Source organism: Siniperca chuatsi, linkage group LG19 (assembly GCF_020085105.1).
Source record: "Siniperca chuatsi isolate FFG_IHB_CAS linkage group LG19, ASM2008510v1, whole genome shotgun sequence".
Classification (NCBI taxonomy): Eukaryota; Metazoa; Chordata; class Actinopteri; order Centrarchiformes; family Sinipercidae; genus Siniperca; species Siniperca chuatsi.
In genome coordinates this window covers 9,780,281-9,802,773 of record NC_058060.1, presented here as the reverse complement: position 1 = coordinate 9,802,773, position 22,493 = coordinate 9,780,281, and the positions used below count along the sequence as shown (strand labels likewise).

At 39.3% G+C, this 22,493-nt stretch overlaps 1 protein-coding gene across 3 annotated transcripts in view; it reads left to right on the top strand.

Moving 5' to 3' along the window:
- Positions 1-19,781, top strand: part of LOC122866590 (guanine nucleotide exchange factor VAV3) — a 90,563-nt gene extending 70,782 nt beyond the window's left edge. Inside the window, exons 21-28 of one of the 3 annotated variants that reach the window (XM_044176428.1) lie at positions 152-217; positions 869-903; positions 1,318-1,434; positions 4,134-4,221; positions 5,013-5,142; positions 11,478-11,558; positions 13,470-13,621; positions 15,337-19,781. In XM_044176428.1, the coding sequence (XP_044032363.1) occupies positions 152-217; positions 869-903; positions 1,318-1,434; positions 4,134-4,221; positions 5,013-5,142; positions 11,478-11,558; positions 13,470-13,621; positions 15,337-15,381 (714 nt within the window). In that variant the 3' untranslated portion in view covers positions 15,382-19,781. Of the gene's footprint in view, positions 1-151; positions 218-868; positions 904-1,317; positions 1,435-4,133; positions 4,222-4,738; positions 4,918-5,012; positions 5,143-11,477; positions 11,559-13,469; positions 13,622-15,336 lie in introns of those variants that run through there. The other 2 variants (XM_044176429.1, XM_044176430.1) reach the window with 2 other exon arrangements.
- Positions 19,782-22,493: the final 2,712 nt, after the last annotated feature.

Below are 22,493 nucleotides of genomic sequence, written 5' to 3'. Positions count from 1 at the left end.
CTCTTTCACTCTTCCTGCCAGCCATTATTTCAACAATAGTTAACTAGGGCTGTAAATTTACACTGCTCTGTGTTGCAAGCTAATTGTTCCTGAATTATGGAGACAGAGTCAGCCAGATGTACATAACGCAATTATCTCTCTGTGGTTTCAGGGCAAAATCCTGTCGACGAAAGAGGTTGGCTTCTTTCCAAGCGACGCTGTGAAGCCTTGCCCATGTGTAAGCAGCATTTCCTTCTAGTCCTTTCCCTACATGTATTTACTAGCAGTTCACTGATGTGAGGATGGTTGGGGACTTCTGAGGTGAGGTGAGCTATTTTACTTGGCACGAGAAGAAAAACAGCAAGGAACTTCTCTTACGAGATAAAGGTGGTTTACTGTCTAATTCACTTTATCAATAAAAAGCAAAGAACAAAACGATATCTTATAAGGAACAAGCAATACTTTATATTGTGCAAACTAAACTGGAAAGCTGAGAAGTAGGAGAAATGGGGTGTGTTGTCTCCACTGACTTAACTGTGTATCAGTTGCTTGTTTTTGTTCTCCATTTTTATAAATCTCTCCACCACTGGATTGTCATGTTCTATTTGCCAAAATGAAATTCACACTATGTCCAGCTGCTCCAGGAATATGAGCCGCCCCATAGATAACAAACTATTATCACCTTGTCTACACTGTTAGATAAGAGCATTAAGCTGTTTTATTGGGGTTGTAGTGTACTGTTTTATAGAGGAGCAAAACATCAGCTTAAAACAGCAGTGGAACTGACGCGAAGATTTTACTGTAGTGGTGTAACGTTGTATTCAGGTTGGATGAGTGAAGCTTCATGAAAATAACAAAAACACATGTCCACTTTTGCTCTTTGCTCCAGGTCCCAAAGCCTGTCGATTACTCCTCTCAACCTTGGTATGTTCACAAAACAGAGATTTGTGTTATTGGATAGATCAAAGTTTCATTGGATAGATCAAAGTTTCATTGGATAGAGCAAAACACAGCAAATACAGATGTAAATTCATTCCGCATGTACTGAAGATCAGATCACACAAACCAGCTACAGGCTGATAAGATATTCATTTGGCCCAGACAATAACAAAATATGAATTTATTTGAATTTCACACACATAGGAACTACAGCATATCAAAGCAATTACATTTTGCAGCTCTGACCTGGAAATGTAAGCAAATTAAACAGCTACCACACAGATTGTAAAGGACAATACGCAGTAATCTATGGTATGCAGACAGTCAATAACTTCAGTATCATTCCATAATGAATTTTAGGTGGGTCGAGTTCATGTCTTTTTGGCTGTTGTGTTGTAGGTTTGCAGGACCCATGGAGAGGCTCCAGGCAGAGGCAGAACTCATTAACAGGGTCAACAGCACCTACCTGGTCCGCCATCGAAGCAGAGAGTACACAGAGTACGCCATCAGTATTAAGTAAGTCTGACATTTCTATCAAGTCATTCAAGAAAGGTCCTCCCTCATGTACAGGCAGTGTCAGTATCACCACCTCAGATTTAACTGATTTAAATGAAACATTATCATTAGTGAAAATGGCTCTTATATAATGATAGGATTATATAATAGGAGTGCCCTTTAAATGTGAGCATATACTGTAAATGATGAATTTCACTAAATCAGACAAGAGTTTGAACAACTCTATCTCAACATTAATATATAATACAAAAAAATATATAAGTGGTGACAACAAAAATAAACACTGTCAATTTGAATATTTATTGAGTAAGAATTATGGGCTTGTCTTGGGTCCGCCTATCAACAATCATCAGATTGTATTGTTTCTCTTTAACATTTTCTGTCTGTCTGCAGCTGCTCTGTCTGCTAGATTCGTCAGATGCCTCTAGCCAAACCACAGTATTGAGCAGATTTAACTCCCAGCTATACTACACAATTTGACGTACCGATTTATAGTTCTTTTGCAGGATGATGCGCTTTTCCTCTGAGGCAGAGACTGTGGTTAACCACAGTGACCAAACCAGATGCTAATCACTGAGTGGGGGTTAAGGCACATGTAATAGTACTCATTATGGTTTGACCTCATAACCCACAAAAACAGTCTGATTAGTTTAGAATTAGAATCATGCAGCCATTTTAATCTTGGTAATGAGAAATTAACAAAGCACATTTCAGAACCTTGGCATGCTAGTGACCCTACCATTGTTCCTAACTTATCTCTATGCATAAGATAAGTGGCGTCAGTGTAAATGCAGAGACCCGAGCTGGAACACTTTCCGTCACAAGGAGCCAGCACGCTTCTCTGTGAGCAACGGAAACATTCCTTTAAACTTCATTTCATTTTTTTTAGAATTCTCAGAATTCCCCTCACAGAATGGACCGCTTTCAGTGCCTTCAAGTTCCTCCTGCGCTGAAGTCTTAATTGCATGTGTGCACACAGACGCGGCTCTCTGAACAGAGCAGAGAACGACTGTAAGACTATTCAAGGTTATTAAAACCTCCTCATGAAAGAGAAGCAGGGCAGAAATAGAAAGCCGTTGTGGGAACAACGTTTAAAAAGTATTACTCATAAATGGAAATACCCTCTCCTTCGCTTCCTGTCCCTCAGAGTAGAGCTGGCAGGAATTTGGATGATTGTGTCCAAATAGCCAAGAGGCCCTAGAATTAAGCTATAGCATTTTAATTTACTGCATTCCCCAAAAGTAAAGGCAGCTTCCTGGATAGTTCGGGCCACACACAGTAGAGAGTATATCTGGCTCTTTAAATCTCTAAGAAAACATTTTCTAAATTTGAAATTCTTGAAATAAGATTTTGGAAGTCTCAATATTTTCACGTCATAACAAGTTTATTTTTAACTAGCTTGAGATTGACAACTTTTATAGTGTTACATTTTAAACCACAACTTGTCAGTTTTGCACTTCAGTTTTTGAATAGTTAAAACAAAAGAGATTCAACTCGTTAATTACTGAGCTTTAAAAGTGCCAGTAGACTGACCGGCTGCTGGCTGTAGCTTCATATTTATTGAACAGATATAAAAGTGGTGGATTTTCTCATTTAACTCTCTTGTAACTTTAAAGCGTATTTCTCAAAATATCAAAATATTCCTTTAACATTAAAATCAGCAACTCTTAGCCGTAGTATTAAGGTTTTAAAAGCTTCTTTTAGTTTTTGAAATCTAGACGTCTTGACAAGTCCAGCTGTCTTCTTAGTGACCAAGGCCTGACCCAGGAACAGAGTCAGGCCAGGTGTCCAAATTATATTCATTCTAATTGGGTCGGGTAGGGCCTGGAGAGGCATAGTGGGAACTTTGAAGTGAAGTGAAAGTGGTTTACTGCTCTTTTTGCTCGGTAATTGGAGGTGCATCATGCTGCCATGCTGTGTTAATTCTGTCTCTCTTTGGGTCTGTTTGGGTCGATAGCAATTAGGAATTATCCTCAGGTCTCGTTTTGGATCAGGACTGTCTGGTTTTTTTTTTTTAAGTAATTTATGCACATAGGTTTGAGTAAGTTTTCCACAGGTTCATGTGTGAAGACCTCTACTGAAAGCAGCTGATACCGTGACAGAGAGTTTATAGATTAAAGCCACTATGTGTAGAATTTGAAAATTTCCAACTTTGGTGGCCCCTAGTGGTAGCATCAAAGTAGACCCTACCCCAAACCAGAGACACTAAATACGAATGCCTGAAAGTACCATATAGACTCCACCAATTTTCAGGTGGGTTGTTACATTTTTCTACAAAATTGAAAGCTATCAGAATAATTTGATGCAGAAATTACATTTAAAAATCTACATAAAGTGACTTAAAGATCGGACAAGAACAAGCAGCAGTTGGCACAGTTGATTATTCACTGATAAAGCAACACTGTGAATGATAGACATCCTGGATTTCTGCACACCCTGTCCGTAGCTTTTACTCCCCCAGCCTCAGAGCCCCATCAGCCACCCTGTTAATGCAACAAGTATGTAGGTGTGTGTGTGTGGGGGGGAGGCACATGGGCACATTTTCTCCTGACCACCCATCATTCACGTGTCACGAACCTTTGGGACCCTATGCATTACAGCGACGGCCCTGCTCTCCACAGGGGCTAGGGACCGGCAACCGATCGATGGCGGTGATCAGAGAGGGAAATTACACTCATAACTTATTCAATGGCCCACAGGTACAACAACGACGTGAAGCACATAAAGATCCTGACCAAGGAGGGCTGCTTTCACATCGCAGAGAACAAGAAGTTCAGGAGCATATTAGTGAGTCTTTTTTTAGCTTGTTTTATTATTTTTTTTATTCCACCACTGCAATTCATAAATAAATCATCGTGTTCGCTTAATGAAGTGTCAAAACCTGAATTTTATTTTAGCAGTGTGCACAAAAATAGCCATGATTAGCAACGTGTTTATACTGGCCTGAGGGCTTCAGTATTATAGATAAGTGCAGTGCATATTGGAAAGGTTCACCAGTTTTATTAATGCCAGGACTGTATTTTCTCTATCTCAGATTAGCTAAAAACAGGTTTTTGAGTATATTTGAATACTGGTGTGTGTCAAAACAGTATTTTAATTCATTTTAAATTTAATTTAATTTAATTATATTTAAATTAAAACATAATTCCACTGCATTTTATAGAGCCAGAAAAACTTTATTAAGTCAAACTTATTGTCAGTTTTCATATTTCATTTCATATTTTCATTTCATATAATGCTCCACATAATTGTTTTTACAATCTCTTTTCTTTGTTTTGTTTTTGTTGTTTTTTCTCATCTACAGCAGGTTAAAAGCAATAGGCACTGTGGTAATAATCATATTCAGTTTTCAAGCAGACTCTTCATGATTTGACAGATATGTTAATGATACAGATGTTTCGATCATAAGAGCTGAAAAGTATGAATGTGTAATTTATCTGGTTTTACAAAGTGATTTTCAACAGAAATTTGACGCACAGTAAACACAAATGTAAATGACTGTATATCTATTAGTTAGTTTATTTATTCTTATGCATATATGTGTGTGTGTGTGTGTGTGTGTGTGTGTGTGTGTCCAGGAGCTGATTGAGTACTACAAACACCACTCCCTGAGAGAAGGTTTTAGGAGTCTGGACACCACGCTTCAGTTTCCTTACCAGGAACCGGAGAACGCTGCTATGCACCACCTCAACCGGTCGGGTAGCAACAGTGAGTAGACCTGACAAGTCACTAAGAACAGAAACAATCCACTACTAAGACACTTAACACTTTGATGCAGTAATGGTAGCAACTCAGTGCAACAACTGGACAAAGTAAAAACAACTGACAAAGGATTATGTTTCTCTAAAATACAGTTTGCTAAAATAATATTTCTTTCTAAATAAAGTACTACAACTGCAGTACAGATAGGGAGAGTTTAATAACTAGCTTAATAGAGAAATCTATCCCATACTGTATTTATATATTTTGAGCTGATGATTCATAGCGCTACTTCCTTCATGCTAAAGATCATCTTAGTGGGACAGGAGCTAAATTACATACAGGGCAACTGTTAATGAAATTGTTATTAAAAAGGTAACTGTTGTCTCAGTTGGTTCTTGTAACACATCCCAGATTAGGGTTAGTTCTCTAATTCAGACTTGCAGTCATTAAAGGCACCATGTGGAGTTTTTGACCACTAGTAGTGCTATGGAGCAATGTTTTGATGAGCGGGTCCCCCTATTGTTTGTATCTCATGCACATTTTAGTGAGAAACACGGAAGTTTTCTTGTAAACAAACAACATAATGTTTACATTCAGAGGGTACCTTTAAGTTTCTGGTATCCTGGCAAAGGCAGCAACTATTGATTATTTTCACCATAAAGTAATCTGTTGATTATTTTCCTGATTTTGTCTATAAAATCTGAGAGCGAGAAAAAAATGCACATCACAATTTCCCAGAACCCAAGGTGACTTTTTGAAAATGATTCATTTGTGCCACCAACAGTCCAAAACCCAGAGATATTTAGTTTACTATCATAAAACGTAGCAAATCATTTCATTTAAGAAGCTGGACCGAGCAAGTGTTTTGATTATCAAAATTGTTCCCGATTAAGTTTCTGTTGATTGACTAATCAATTAATAGACTAATTGTTTTCGCTCTACCCATGACATTCTAAACCTTAGACATTTGACAGTAGTACATGCGCTCAGCTAATCAGCATCAGCAGATTCTTACGATCATTCATGGCAGTAAAGCAGTCTATGTGATCTGACACTGTGCTGTCATTGTTAATAGTTTTTGTTTCAACCTGCAACACGCTGCTGTTACTGGTTCTGCTGATATCTCCCACCACTACTCCAGCCTGCCTGCTCTGTTTTCTTATCTATCATCCTTCCCACCTCTCTCACACATGCCTTTAATTCACTTAGGCGCATCTTCATAGCCTGAAAAGAGCTAGGTAGCTATTTGTTGTTAAAAACAGCCCAGTCTCCTCTGACGTTAATTGTTTTTGACTGAACTGTCAAGCAGGGGGTTGGAGAATCCACTAAGCATGTTATTAGATTTGATAACACTCTCTGGACGTTTACTGAAGATCAAATCAATTTTGAGTTTCAGGAGAGAGATAATCTGGTAGAACCTTCAACGAGTTAAGATTCAAGAGCATTTATACTCTGAGTTATAGTCTTATCTACCTCATGGATGTCACAGAAATTCAAAACATAATATCCATTGTTGGTTACTTTTGAAATCTAAAATTTGACTTTTTTAAACTATTTTTTATTTCATGTTTAATTTTCACTAAAAGGTGATTAATAAACGTGATCTACTCTATGATACACATATGATGGACATAGTATATGGATATACTACCACAATGTTTTTTAGTGTGGGTAAAAAGTATTCCAATGAGTTCTTTTTTAAAGAGTGACATACGGTAGTTTATTTTTAATGTATCTGCTTCTCACATTTTTTAATTAAATAGTCATTCATACATCATTAAATATACTTTCAAATGGTAATGGTAAATGGACTGTACCTATATAGTGCCTTTCTAGTCTTTTCCGACTACTCAAAGCGCTTTCAACTGATGGTGTAATTTTGTTTAAACTGTTTATTGTTGATCTTAATGATCATTCAAATACTTCAACAAAAATTCTAACTTGTAAAAATACTACATTCATTTATTAGTTAATATAACAATATTACACCATCACTTGAAGACATGTCATAGCCTTAACTAAGTGATCACAGATTGATCTAAAAATTCTGTATTATTGAACCATCAATCAATTTACTGTTGTAAAGTGTCATTTGTGAAATCAGAAACAGAAGCTCACCACCATATTGCTGCTTTATTTAAGTTGTCAACTCACCTTGCTGCAAACATCATTGTACACTTCAGACAGCCCAAAATTTGTTAGCAACAGCACCACAAGAAGTTATCAGCAAACTTTTGTTCTTGGGGATGTGGTGGTGTGCTGTCTGGCAGTTCTTGGGTGAATATTTGAGCTGTGTGATATTTTTTTTACCGGTGTATAACTGAGCTGTTGTTCTGTTATGAACAAACCTGTCAACACCTAAAGACAAAGCAGCAATTGTTAAAGCAACACTTTTGGAGGAGTAGAACTGTACTTGAATGCAGCACATTGATGATTATTTATGCATGCAGCTGCTGTTCCTTCTTAACTGTGCGACTTTGTCAGTCATTACCCTAACTAATCTGACTCCTCTCAGCAGTCTGGTGTTAGAGATGTTATTTATCAGGGCTGAATGAGAAAGAACACAACATCCAGTGACATGTTTTTCCTTTCTGACTTGGAATTTAACAGGTGTGGGGTGTGTAACTTTGAACTGAGATTTTAATGAGATGATGTTTGGGTTTGAAGTGAAGCAACAAATAGAACAGCTGAGCATTGTCAAACTGCCAACTCAGGAGTGAATATAGACATTTTTCTGATTAAAAACTATAATTTTTCTAGTGTAATTTAGGCTGAAGAGTTTTTCTGGGAAAGGAATCTCAGTATAAAATCACTTTTATCCTTTCTTTATTGGCTTGGCTGATAATGCCAGGTGGGAATAAGTTTGAAAAAGCATCACGGGAGGTTTAAAGACTCACAGTTAACTGCAGCCTGCAACCTCCAAAACTGAAGTAGAAAGTGCTGTTCGCGCTGTAAAACATCCATGTTCACCCCACACAAGCTGAATGTTTCAAGCAATGCCAGAAGAAACGGTATTAAACAGTGTGTGAGCCAGGCACAGCAACATTGCCCATCAGTTGGTTAATGGAAAATGTATGACTTATCACAATCAGTGGCAAAATGAGATTTCATTTGAACCCTGTATGCCACTGCATGCAATGGAGAGAAAAAAAAAGTCTGGGCTTGCTGACGATCACGTTCCAAGCGGGAGAAATGTGAACAGATTGTACAGAGCTGTTTGGTTGTTCAGAAGGAGGCCTGTTGTTCAAACTCCACTTCAAAACACAAGTCGAGACAGCTTCAATCCCAATTTGTTTTGTTCCAGTGTGGTCTTCTGCCTCATAGGCAGCCTCCTCCTGGTGTGCAGACTTCATTTTCTCTCTTTCACGTTCAAATGACTCTTTTGTTTTGATTTCCATCTTCCTCGAGCACTGCTGGAAGACTGCTAATTAATGTTTATGCTTTGTTTTATGTTTTTTGGACAGCTTTACAGAAGGCAAAACTGATTGATTGATAGTTTTTTGGTTTTTTTTTTTTTTACCAATACGCTAACTACAATAGCAACAATACCAGTGTTAACCCAAAATATAAATAAAAATGTTTCCATGGAACAAACTCAGCTGACAGCGTGTGTGGGACTCTTGGCTGCTGATTGGATTCTAACTCATTTTCACTCTCATGTGAAATGATACAATGCATGTGTATGTGTGTTCTCTCGATGTTAGGCTCCTCTATTAGTCAACCAGCTCGCATTGTGTATTCCGGTGTGGTCCACAAATCAGATTTTGTCAAAATGAAGCATGTAAAATGCAGCTGGTCTCTTGGTGGCTCTTTCAAGCGGAGGGCGATCCCTCTTCATATTGCTCGTACCTAGACACCATTAGGGGTTGCTGAGCTGTCTCTCAGTGCGCTGATTAGTATTCATTTTAAAAACCACTGGAGCTCTGCTCTCCTTACAGCATATCAATAACCCAGGCCAGTTAACTTGCCAGCAGTATTGTTGGGAGCGGCACATTTTTCATAAAGTTTGGGCATTTATCTGCAATTGTGGGGATTAGATTTTCTATTCCCAGTGGCAGAAATGTGGGCTCCTGTGCAGAGGCAGGTTTAGAAGCTTTTCAATGGGGGGGTGGGACTGAGGCATAGTTTTAAAGAAGGGGGCATACTTGTAAAATTAGTTAGAATGTGTTATGACTCTCATTTAAAGCCTAGTAAACTATACATTATCAATAATTACATGGTTTATTCTGTAAAATAAATTAATGCCAAATAAACAATATCAAATACTTCAAAATAACAAAAATAACTTGTAACTTGTAAAATTACTACATTCATTTGTTAGTTAATATAACAATATTACACCATCACTTGATCTCAATTATTGTAGTATTATTGAACCATCAATCAATTTACTACACAAGTGTCATTTGTGAAATCAGAAACAGAAGCTCACCACCATATTACTGCTTTATTTAAGTTGTCAACTCACCTCGCTGCAAACATCACTGTACACTTCAGACAGCCTCATTCTGCGTCTCTTTGTGGTCATTCTGTGTCTCTTTGTAGCTGTTTGATTGACTTGCCAGCAAGAAATGTTAACAGTCACTTCATACAGAGGCTGTGGTCCATGGCCCCCAGGCCTGTGCCCTGTAGGCTCATTCGGTAATCCATCCATGATACTAATATGCCAACTACCTGTCACCTTCTGGCTCTGGTAGGCGGGGCACCCACCCCTCTGCCCCTGCTCTGTGTAATGATGCAGAAGCAGACCTTAGTTGCTGTGTAGCCAGAGTTAACCACACTGATTTCTTGCATCTGTCTATGGAATGTATTTTGAATGAGAGTTTTCCAATGTCCAGATAGTGCAGATAATTCTTACATCAGGAATGGGCTGTTTCGTTCATCCTGGAAAAAAATCATTCATTGGCATCCATTTAGCCAACTACTTTTAGTGCTTTTATACTGTATAGTCTCTTTCTACTTAAGTAGCGCTGCTACTGAGCAAAACCTTTGTAGCATCAGCATTTTCTTCTGACTGTACTGGTGCCATACTTGCTATATTGACATTCCAAAATAACCCAGCAGACTCAAATTTATCCATAAAGACTAAGGTACTAATACTTTCAGGGTTAGAGGTTCTATTCCCCACTGCCAACTCTAAGACATTGTTGGAATCAGATCAATGCCTGTAGCTTCTTTCTCTGCCAGTAGAAATACTGCAGGACAGATAGAAATACAAATGCAGTGGGCCTCCGGTGGGTTATTTCTCAAGTTGTTTGCAAGGTAAAGGCACAGTTAGTCTTTCTAAAGTAGAGGAATCTCGACTGTGGCCATTATGAGCTTCAGAAAGACGACATAAAAGCAATAGGATACATAAGAAAGTACCATAATAATAGACTATGAAATAAAGCAACATCATTGTCTGATAAGTTATAAAGTTAACCGTGTCTGTCAGAGGAAATTTGTGAAGGAGAAGTGCATCTGCAGTTGTGGCTGTATTGCAGCTGGATGATTGTCTTTATAAATATGCAAATAGAAATCTATTCCCTATGTTGTAATTGTGAGCACACTGCATGTTCCTCCCAATTAAATGAACAAGTGGAGATGTCGTCCCCCATTAATGATGCAGATATCCTTTTGGCAAATTGGAATCAACATGTGTCATCACTTCATATTTCAAACTAAATCTTAGCGGTGGTGTGCATTTGTTTTGGACCTTCGATGTTTGACCTTTAATTCAATCAGGATGATCGTTCTATTCAATTTCTGATATTTTTGAGACAAATGTTGTGCGTTATCACAAACATGCTTCAGATGTTTTTAATTAGAGCACCACTTCATGCCTGCAAGTGTATTTTGTAAATGTATAATAGCTAGATTTTGTAGCGTTTGTGTTTTATGTTTCATTTCAGTTTCTTGTAGAAGAGCCTTACAATATTGGAAATTCTGACCTCTAGTCAAGCAGCGGCTGTAGTTTTTGTTGAAGACAAGTGTTGAAATTTTAGACCAGACCAAAAACTTTTGGATTTCTAATTGCAGTGCCCACTTTAGGCCAAACAGTGTAAATACTTTCAGGGGTACAACTTAATTAACCGTCAACTGCCACCAGTGGCTGTGTAGATGAAGTACCAGTGTCTAGAGTTCCTCATGTGCCATGTGTCTCTTTTTTTTTTTTTTTTTTTAAATCAAACTGCAACTGTGTTTATACCTTTATACCTCTGGAAAAAAAAGCTCAGATGTAGGATTTTAAAAAACATGTTTTATTTTTTCTCCTTTGCTTCTCTCTCCTTCCACCATCCCCCCATCCCTCCCCTCTCCCCTCTCACATCTCTCTGCTCCCTGCCTGGCCTGCCCTGCCATAGCCCCATTGCTCTGCGGCCTCTCTTTTGTATCTCCTGCCGGCTACAGCTTTGTACCTCCTTCCTCTGCTCCCTTCTGGTCAGGTACAGGTATCAATTCTCTCTCTCTCTCTCTCTCTCTCTCTCTCTCTCTCTCTCTCTCTCTCTCTCTCTCTCTCTCTCTCTCACACCCTCTGTCTCTGTCTCTCTAACACTCTATTTCTCTGTCATTCCTTTCATGTTGAAGGCTGCTTAGCATGCTGGCTGTAGCTCAGTGCATTCACATCATCGTCTGAATCTCTGCCTTTACATCTAGCATCTAGCTTCCCATTGCACCATTTCACCTCTTCCATAGTTGTGTGCACATACATGTCATCCTGTGTGGAGAATAGGAACTGTTTGTTTTAGTAATGCATGTATGTGTGCATGTGTGTGTGTGTGTGTGTGTGTGTGTGTGTGTGTGTGTTCGCATATAAATACCAGTGTGTTAGGCAGAAACTGTTGAGAAAAGTGTGGTGTTTGAGGTGTTACCTCAGGCATATGTGGCTGAGTTTGGTGTGTGTGTGTGTGCGCTTGTGTGCGTCTGTCTGTCAAGGTAAAGGTTGAGGTGTCCAAATACACAGAGCTCCTCTATATTAGATATTCTGTCCTCACGGCCAGGTTGTAGAGGTCTGACATTCCATTTCCACCTGCCAGCTTAGCCCAGTCTGACCCACCAGTCAGTGTCTGGAGAAGGTAGAAAGCCGGCAGTGGTAACTAGCTAACCCGGCCCACAGCTGTCTCTCACACTGCTGTCTTCTCGACAGGATGTCTAGTTGCGCGTACACACAAACACACACAGCTGTCAGAACACTCGAGCTGGACTTTCTCAACTAAAGCGATAGACTACACAACTACAAGGACTTGTAGGGCCATACTTCTCTTTTTTAGTTAGGCAATGTAAAATAAATCACACGCACTGGTAGTACCGACAAACATTCACAGATTAGCTGCTTTAGCGCTGTATGTCGTTGATCCGATCACCTGCCAAATTATGAGAAAATGGACATTGTTTTTTTCCCCTCAGCCTTCATTTGAGACTGGATAAACTGGGTTGCACCATCTATTTGTAAATGTGTTACTTACTTAAGACTTTACGTACAAACTAACTACTATCTAGTTTCAAACTAGTGACTTACTAAATCAGGTTACACCATTAAAACTTAGGAAATGTCTTGGCTAGTCAAGACTTTAGTGACTTATAAAATGGTTTCCTGGAGATATTTGTAGATACGGAAAATTAAAAGTAAGCAACTAGTTTACAAGTTATGTAAACAGAAAGTCACTGTAGCATCACAAGCTGTAGCATAACTTCCAAAAATAAGAATTTTAGCAGGGCAACAAAATAGAGAGCCGAAGTCATGACGTCAAGTCTGGGCTGTTCCACTAGCTTCCGTAACTCGTTGCAATCTTTCATTCAGCATTCCTTTCAAAGACATAAATGTTGAATAAACTATATTAGATGTTTTTTCAAAAAACCACACAATTAGCTATACAACAGTAACACATGGTAGTTACTGGGTGTAAACATTTAGCAACAACTAGCTAATCTCTAAGAACTAACTTACTTACAAACTGACAAAGAGCTGGTGCAACCAGTAATTTGAATACTGACATTTATTTGAGAATTTGTATGCTAATGGGAGTAGACCAGTTTTTACCACCACCACCACTACTAGTACGAATAATAATAATAATACCACTACCAATAATAATAATAATAATAATAATACATTGGCAGATGTTTTTACATTTCATAAGAAAAAGAGAGAAATGAGAGAACGATGGTGAGACTCCAGGTTTTTCTGGGCGAATGAAGAAATATCACCCATCTCCATCTGTGTGTGTACATGTGTATGTGTTGACACTGAAACTGATGTTTTTAGATTTTTTTCAGACGCATCTTCTTGAACCTTGGATGAACTACATTTCCTTTTTTTTTTTTTAATCCCCATCTCTCTTTCTCTCTCTTTCTAGTGTTTACTCCAAAAGTGATTGGTGTGGCGATAGCACGGTACGACTTCAGCTCACGTGACACCCGGGAGCTCTCGCTGCAGGAGGGTGACGTGGTTAAGATCTACACAAAGTCAGGAGCCAACGGCTGGTGGAGGGGCGAGGTCAATGGCAGGGTAAGTTGCAGCCTTAAGATGCCAATAAAACACAGCCTCACATCACCAAATCCAAATGAGGAAAATGATCTTTTAGAGGGCTGATATTGGCTTACAGGTTATCCACTTTCATTTAATACAATGATAAACCTGTGATATATGTAGGTTTGCACTGCATTTCATGTTTCAACTTTCTTTAGCTGTGTTTACTCCAAAACCAGTTTTGTTTCTTCATTCTGGCTGTTAAATTCTTAAATCCAATTTTAGGTAGAGCTAAAAATTTTGAAAAATAAATATTTGGCAGATATTCTTGTCTACAGGTACCTGAATGGAACTATTCCGATTTAGTCTGTTATGTACACCTCTCTGACATTTCAGTTTCCCCATATCGTCACTTGGATGAGTTAATTTGCTGCTCTTGTAAGTCTTAAATGCATAAATATTCACATCCAATACCAAGAGTGCTTTATAATCAGGCATGCAGCGTTGAGAGAATCCTGGTTCTAAATGCAGGGAAATACAAGTACTGACTCCCACTCACACGCACTGCATTCAGCCTGTGTGTGTGTGTGTGTGTGTGTGTGTGTGTGTGTGTGTATGTGTGCGTGTGCGTGTGTGTGTGTGTGTGTGTGTGGTGAAGCTCTCAGTAAAAGAGAAACACTTCATTTACCACAGCTGTTCACAAAACACACTCACAGCACAGACACATTACTAAGTCTGATGTGTGTGTTAATGCTGCTCTGGTGAAAACTAAAACACTGTGTGTAGAGTCTGTAGAGAGCTGTTAGACTCTCTTTAGAGCCTTCAACCAGTCGCAACAATCGGTCCTGCTGGCTGGAAAAAAGCTTCTAACCACTAAAACCTTTCAATATCAGTTCAGTGTAATATCGTGCCAGTATCTATTGTTTTGACAACTTTTCATGGCAACTAGAAAATAACAGCCTAACATATCAGCAATACAAACATGTTGATGTTGGTTTTGCAATTCATTTTAATATGTTTACAGTAATGCTGTAGAGTGTTTTGTGTTTCATAAATGTAGTTTTTTAGATGATAGTTTTTTAATTAAATTCTTTTTTTTGTTTTAAATTGAGCTATCCACTATTTAAAACTGGCTGTTCAAATCATACAACTGCCATTATGTTTGTCATTAATAACTGGAATGATTTATATAATTTAATGACATTTTGTGTAACATTTAATCAGACTTAATCCGTCTTATTAAAAGGTTTTGGCCATGTAATGGCAACATTTTTTTCAGCTCACGTACAAGGCTCCGGGATATGTGAAAGATGCCAATAGGTTAGAAAAACGATGTGCGCAAAAAAACTCTTATTGTTAAGTTTAAAATATGTGTTCCCACAAATAAATCTCCATGCTCAAACTTAACATTTCATTTGTAAACTCATGTAAGTTCATTATAAGTTTAATGTCAACAATATAAAACATTAGCAATAAATGTCATGTTGGACCTCAGCATAAAGGAAAATGGTTTAATTTTATTTTACAATCCCCATTCTAATGCCTTCAGCATGGAAAATATACATTTTTATTCTCTCCTACACACTGTATACAGCTCCTCACTGTGGGTTGATGAAAGGCATTCTGGTAAATGTAGTAAATCACTATCTGAAGTAGAAAAAGCAAAAGAGAGGGAAAGCGAGTGGCCCATAAAGGACTTTAATTCACAACTGATGCTGTCACTTAACTCCTGTGTGATTATTTATCCCCCTCAGGTCGGCTGGTTCCCATCCACATACGTAGAGGAGGGTGAGGAGTGAAAGGTCCGGCCTGGGAAGAAGAGTAAGATAAAGAAAGAACGGCAGCAGTGGAGTAAGCAAACTGAGCACATAACAGTAACGAAGAGAGTGAGCTTCCGCACCGCTTCTTGCTCCAGTGTTACTTTTCAGAGCAAAGCAGGCGGCTTCACTCTCCTCGATGGAGTCCTGTTGCCTACAACCATCCCAGAGGTCTTTGGGAGAGAAAAACAGGGCTGCAGTACATTGCAGATGCAAAGATGCCCCATCATTTCTGGTGGACTCTGTGCGGCTAAGTGACTCCACCAACTAGCAGCTTGCCTGTCAGCGGGGCACGAGCCCTCGCCAGACGCCCCCCTCCTCCCTCCCTACCTTCATCCGTCCATCCATAATTCACCCTTCGCTCCCTTCCTCTCTCTGCCACAGCCAGCCGCTGCCCCCAACTCTCGCCTGTTTCTGCTTGCCAAGTCGGCCGTCGCCAATCTGTCAAAAGTAGATACTCAAATGCCACTCTTCCATTCATGCGCTCATCCATCCATCCATCCATCCAAGTATCCATCCCCCCTACCAACCCCCTGTGGGAATAGAGTCATCTGAGCTAGAAAAGACCCACACTGTAAAGTTTTTTTTTTTTTTTCATCCCCTTTCAGTCAGGGATTTCAGTCAGTTTTGACCTTGCCTGTGTGTTTGGTCCACTAATGCAGGTGGTTATTGATGACTTGATGACCCAGATTCTCTCTCTCTCTCTCACACACACACACGCCACCCACCTCACCTCCCCTTCAGATTATGATCGCACACACACTTACAGGAGATGTAAGAGAGGGATGGCGTCGGATAGCATCGCTTCACAGTGCCAGCAATTGATCGCTGTTGTTCCTATTTTCCTCCCACCTCCTACATTCTTTATCTCCAGCCCAGCCTCTCATGTTTTTAGTTGTCTTGGCCGGTAGCGATCCTCTGCTCTTATCAGTGACAGCTCTACAGGAGCCTATTCGCTGAGGGTTTATCTTATTGGAAGCATTAGCAGCTTGTCGGGGAACAGGCCACACTACCTAGAAGCCACCTGTCCCCTTAACATAAAAAATAAGAAAAGCAATTTTCCACCTCACTTTCTGTGCTTTTTTTCTGCATGTCTTGAATTGTTTTTTTCAGTTTTATCATTTACAGATTGATTGATTGATTGATTGCATTCTTGTAAAATTGAGGAATTCTGCACTGGTCTATGAGAGGCTGTCTACCCAGATTTGTATTTTGCAACATTTTTCAACAGATTGTGCATCAAAATATTTTATCATCATCTTCCTAGGTGTTAGTGGAGAAATAGGGTCTTCTACTATAACTGCTATTTTAGAGGGTTTTCCACTCAAGAAAAACATCAAATTTAAAAAAGGCATTCATGTATTAACACTTCAGTCCAAAAGAACTGATATTAGCTTTCAGAAAGCTTTTTCCACTGCTTCCTGCTAACTGTCCTCCCTCTCACCCCCTCTCCCTTTCTGCGTTCCACCCTCTCCCCCTGTGTACATTATGCACCCTGTCTCCTTAATCCGCAGTGAAAGAGGATTTTCCCACATTTGAGGGAATAAATACCTTTACAGCAAAACATGCTGCACAACACACTCGTAATGTTAATACACACCAGTATAGCGTCACAGACAGAATAAGAAGGCAGTGTACACAGATCCAAAATAGTGATCAACTTATGTCTGGAGGTGAGGCCAAAACCCCCCCAGCAGTTGGCTTTGTTGCATCCATGTTTTAATCTCAGCCAGGATGATGAGCCTCTCTTTGATAGATAGTTTATTTGCTGTAAAACAAACTACAAACCATACTTATAAATATGTACATATTGACATTTATATTTAATTTGTGGTTGGTGATTTCTGTTCACACAGTGGGCAAACTATTCAGACTTCAAGCACCTAGTCCCACGGCTATCCGAATGTCATACATACGGTCATTTCTATGAAGATCGTCAAAACCTTACTTTGAACTAGTCCTTTAATTTCTTCAACTTGAAGTTGTTATTTGTATTTGAGTGAGGAGGAACGTAGGAAATATAGCCAGACTTTCACACAGTTACACATGCCTACGCATGACATTTTAATAAGCATCCATCTCTTTTTCTGTTAAGGGAAACTATTTATGTAACATGTAATGTACATAATATACAATATCTGTCACTGAAACACACATTGGGGTAGTTTACTAAGAGGCAGCATTCTCTAGTTGACAATTGAAGTGGGAACATGGTGAAACACTATCGGGCGTTGAACGAAGTCAGAACTTTCAGAGCTAATGTTGAAGTTTAACCACTTGAGAAGATGAAGAAAGCTGTCATGTGGCTAACCAATGGATCCTGCCTCTGGTAACAGCCCTCAAGGCATTGCTTCCATTCCAAGCTATCGTCCTCCCCTGTCATGTCGTCGTTGTGTCGATGCCATTGGGTATTGTGTCAGAAATATATTTTGCGAACCTAAGAAAGAATTGATTGTAAAGATATGCTTTTGTATGCGCTTAATGGAGCCATTATGTTCACTAATAACCTCCTGCCAGCCCTGCCACTCCATGCCATTATGATATGTGTGACAAAAGATTTTTTTGTTCTCAGTCATCTTTTTTAACTACTGGACTGAAGAAATGTGTCAAAAAAGGGTCATATTAATGTGTTTTTGCATTGTGACGTCTCCCTTTTTCTAATTTTCTGTTATCAACAGTGTCATTAAGTGACCACTAGATGGAAGCATCCTAAACACATCTCTTCCTCCCAAACAGTCACCTTGAACTTGCTAAAGTTTGGAGATGACATCATCTGATTAGGAGCTGAACAATATTTAAAGGAAGCAATTAGCAGCAGCCTCAGACTTGTTGCTGTGAGCCAGAGGGAAAGATGACGCCTAATAGACAAAACCAAAATGCACAAGATTGAGGTTTTCTAAAGAAGTGAACAGTCATGATTAATGCTGCAGGAGGACTACAGAACATGCAATGCATTTAATATGAAATTATTTCTAAAATCAGTTGGATTGTAAAGTTTCTTTACAGCCGTCCCTGACTTCTATCAGATGTCATCAGATTCCATGACTTTCTTTCAAAATTTCCTGATATTCCAGGAACTTCATTTCCAGTAGGAACCCTGAGGACGATATTTCCCCTCCCGCTTCCTAAAATGTCTGCAGTCTCTGAACAGTCAAACATTACACTTATAACATCTTTAGGAAATATTCGGTGCGGCAGCGGCACAAATGCAATCCAGCATCCAGCTTCTCTCCTGTCTTGGGAGAAGTGGAGAGGCAGAGTAGGCTGCTCTAATGGCAGACTTTGGTAATCCACTCCCGCACTCCTCCTCTGCCCAGATGAACTCTGACAGAGGGGCCATTTACAACTGCAGGCCTTCCTCCCCTCCGAGTGCGCTTGCAGATTTTTTTGTGCGCGGGAGGGACGGGAGGAAGGCTCAAGGGTATCTGTGATCTAATCATTACACCATCTCCTCACCTCAGCGACCCCGCTGCATCCATCTCCCTGTCGGCTCCCCTCTCTCTCGCTCTCTCTCACCTTGTCACTTCCCTCCTCTCTCTCTACTGCTCTCTTTCCCCATCTATCTTTCATCCAATCTCCGTCTTCTCGGTTTCTCTCTGTATTCTGTCCCTCACCCCGATGCTCTGTAGGCAGTAACTGCTGCTGCTGTAGGCTGGCGGGAGGAGAATAGAAGATTCAGTATTATCAGGAGAGGAGGGAGAGAGGCGGTCTGATTCTCTATAAACAACCCCAGCAAAATGAGGACTAGTTTAATTTTACCACAAATGAATAGACTGAGAGAAATGAAGCCAATTAGAGAATGAATTAGAATCCGCTCTCACCACTGTTGTCTCCTCATATACAGCGTGTGCACAGATTATGTCCATATGCGTAGGCACACACTGTGTACGTGCGGAAATACATTTTTACAGGATTCAGGGCCCGGGCAAGTCTTAACCCAGCAGGGGTTTTCAGGATACAATCTTTAACCTTAACCAACGCAGGAGGACGATTCTGTAGCAACGTTAACAGAAACATAACAGTCACCAATACATGAAGAAAACATGTCCTTTAATTCTTCTTTCTTTCTGGGCTGAAAATCCATTCTTAAGCCAAGAAATCATTGATAAATCACCTCTCTGTGTTATTTTGCTCACTCTTGACTCAAGTTTGCATCCACTGTGTTCTTGTCCCATGTCCATGTCTTGTTACTCATATGAAGCCAAAGATGTATGCTGTACTTCCTGTACACTCAATGTTATGTCTCATAACCACGGTACCCGACCGCTGTGGCCTAACTCTATAACTGTGCAATCTTGACTGTGTAGCATTACCGTGTATTGTTTCTGTACTATACTGTAAAATATGTACATAGCACATAATAAAGATATACATAGCTTCTTCTAATGTGTTGTTATTTCATATCACCCATTATAGCAGATTTTCAACAAAAGTAATGTGTTTACACCCAGTGTTTAACAAATCAAATGTGCCCCAACTCTCTATGAATATTCACTGAAAAACAACAGATGAAAACACAACGATTACGTAGAATGTGTTTTTAAAGTTTCTTTTAAAGTAAGTGAGATTCAAATAATGATGACGACAGACTTCAGTCAGTCAGCAAAATGTTATTATGTTTAGTGTTCAGAGGTTAAGCAATGGGATCTGATGAGTCTGTTGGCAAGTAGTTTTAAGTTTAGACATTCAAACCTTTAAGTGGTAGAATGTAACTAAGTACATTTGCTTAAGTACTTTACTTAAGTACAATTGTGAGGTACCTGCACTATATCTGTATATCCACTTTCTGCTACTTAACACTTATTTCACTACATTTCAGAAGCAAGTATTGTAGTTTTTACTCCACTACATTTATGAAACAGCTATAGTTTGTAGTTACTTTACAGAGTAAAGATCCCCTCCAGACCTGTTTAAGATAAAATTAGATTAGATTAGATTCAACTTTATTGTCATTACACATGTACAAGTACAAGGCAACAGTACAATGCAGTTTAGGTCTAACCAGAAGTGCAATAAGCAAGTGCAGGATAAAAAGTGTGTGCATAAATGCAGGATAGAGTAAAATTATGAAAATATTTAGCAAATACTCTAAATACTAAAAAAAAAAAAAATACTCTGCTTTGAATAATAATTTAGTTTTTTGTGTTTTTTCCACAAAAAAATCTACTCTCTCCCTTATTGAAAAACTCAGACTTTTGAAAGGAAAACACATTTTCATATTCGTAGATTCTGATTCAGATGAAAACAGCCTTCTAGTGTCAAACTCTGCACATACATCATTCTGCACAGTGAAACTTCCAAATGCAGTAACAATAAGTAAAACACACTTCTGAGAAGTGGTGGACTTGAACACTTAATTCCTTTATTTAAAAAAAGCCATTGCCGCAGATTAAACCGCCCAACCGTATGTAAAGTAGTTAACATTAGCTGCACCTCCACCTGATACAACATAAAATACTTCTTGCACATTAAAGCATCTGTATTAATAATCTAATAATGTATTTTATAATATGTCTGTGTAATGGGTTTGACTTTTTTACTTGTGATTCTCTGAGTACATTGTGCTGATAACATTTACCTGCTTTTGAACATTTTGCTTGCAGGACCTTTACTTACTACTAAAGTTGTGTTTTTATGTTGTGTGATATTGCTACTTTAACTTTAGTAAAAGGATCTGAATACTTCTTGCACATCCACAGACCTGACAGCAACATAAAAATCGTTTTTTAAACCAACTAAGATGAACCATGCAATCAGCGTAAAATGTATTCATTTAATTAGTGAGACGTACCCATATAATTTTATATATTTTATAAGGATTCTGATACTTCAAAATCAGTGGATAAATATACAGCAACTGCAGAAGCATATTGTGCTGGGTGCAACATGTAATGATGAGTCATATTAATGAATCACTTGGCCAGAAGTATTTTAACTTTCAAATGATATATTCAGAGGAATAAATTATTTAATTTCTAACCATAATGCTACTCAACAGACATGTTCAACCTTGAAAGCAACCTCCAAACAGCTCGTTTGTAATCCAGTTGTAATATGGACTCTAATTAATAATTTTCAAGATTGTGATTTTTTATGTTGAAGTCATCAGTGTGCAAACAGCTAAGCAGCTGCAGGAACACACTGCCAACTGTCACTAAATCAAAAAGACATAAGCGTGTCAGTCTGGCTCTGGCCTTGATCGTGGTGAGTCTCATCTCTGTTAGCTCAGCTTGCCCAGAAATGACTTTCTGCTAAAATTAGGACTTAAAGTCCTTAAAGTACAGTAGTGCTCATTAAATGGCTGCCATGGTGTTACTATTGTGTTTTGTTGCTGTTCCCTCCACAGGACCTAAATAACCTGCAGCCAGTGGGGTGCTGTTTCTCACTAGCTCACTGGATAATAGGTGTGAATGAATGTGGGGATAACGGTGGGTCTTGTTGCCGTTATCATGCTGATAATAATGAACAAAGTTAACCAAACTTCTAATTATAGCGAGCTAAAATGAATGCAAAAAAGAATGCTAACAGTATTGTGTGTGAAACCATGCAGTGAACAGTTGTACAAGTGTGTACAAGACGCAGACCATATGTTGATGCTGACTGTAGCTTCTTTGTAAAAATGATTGTGCATGCACCTGCAGGTATAGTTTGTGTGTGTGTGTGTGTGTATGCGTGCACGCTCGTGTGTGGGTGGTGGTCTCCTTGGCCATCTGGTGCCCGGTTACCTGCCGCTGCTGAAGCTAGACTGAGGCTCGGACACCAAAAGGATGAGTGGTGCGGGGCTGTAGCAGCCAGTGCTGCTGGCACTGCAGGGGTGGAGAGAGACGCTGCACTAAATACCCACCAGGTGGGCTTGGCCTTGGCCAGGCCAGTCTGGACCCACCACCAGTCCACTTCCAGCTGAGGGTGGACCACCAGTGTGACAGATGGCTGGTGAGAGGGTGACATCAGCCTTCTCCACAGCACTGAGATTGATTGTTAGGCCCAACTTTCTGGACTGCTGCAGTCTCTCTCTCTCTCTGATATGAAATGGATTTTGAAGATGAGCAAAGATTTTCACTAAATTCTGTGTTGTTGAGACTGATGGAACGAGA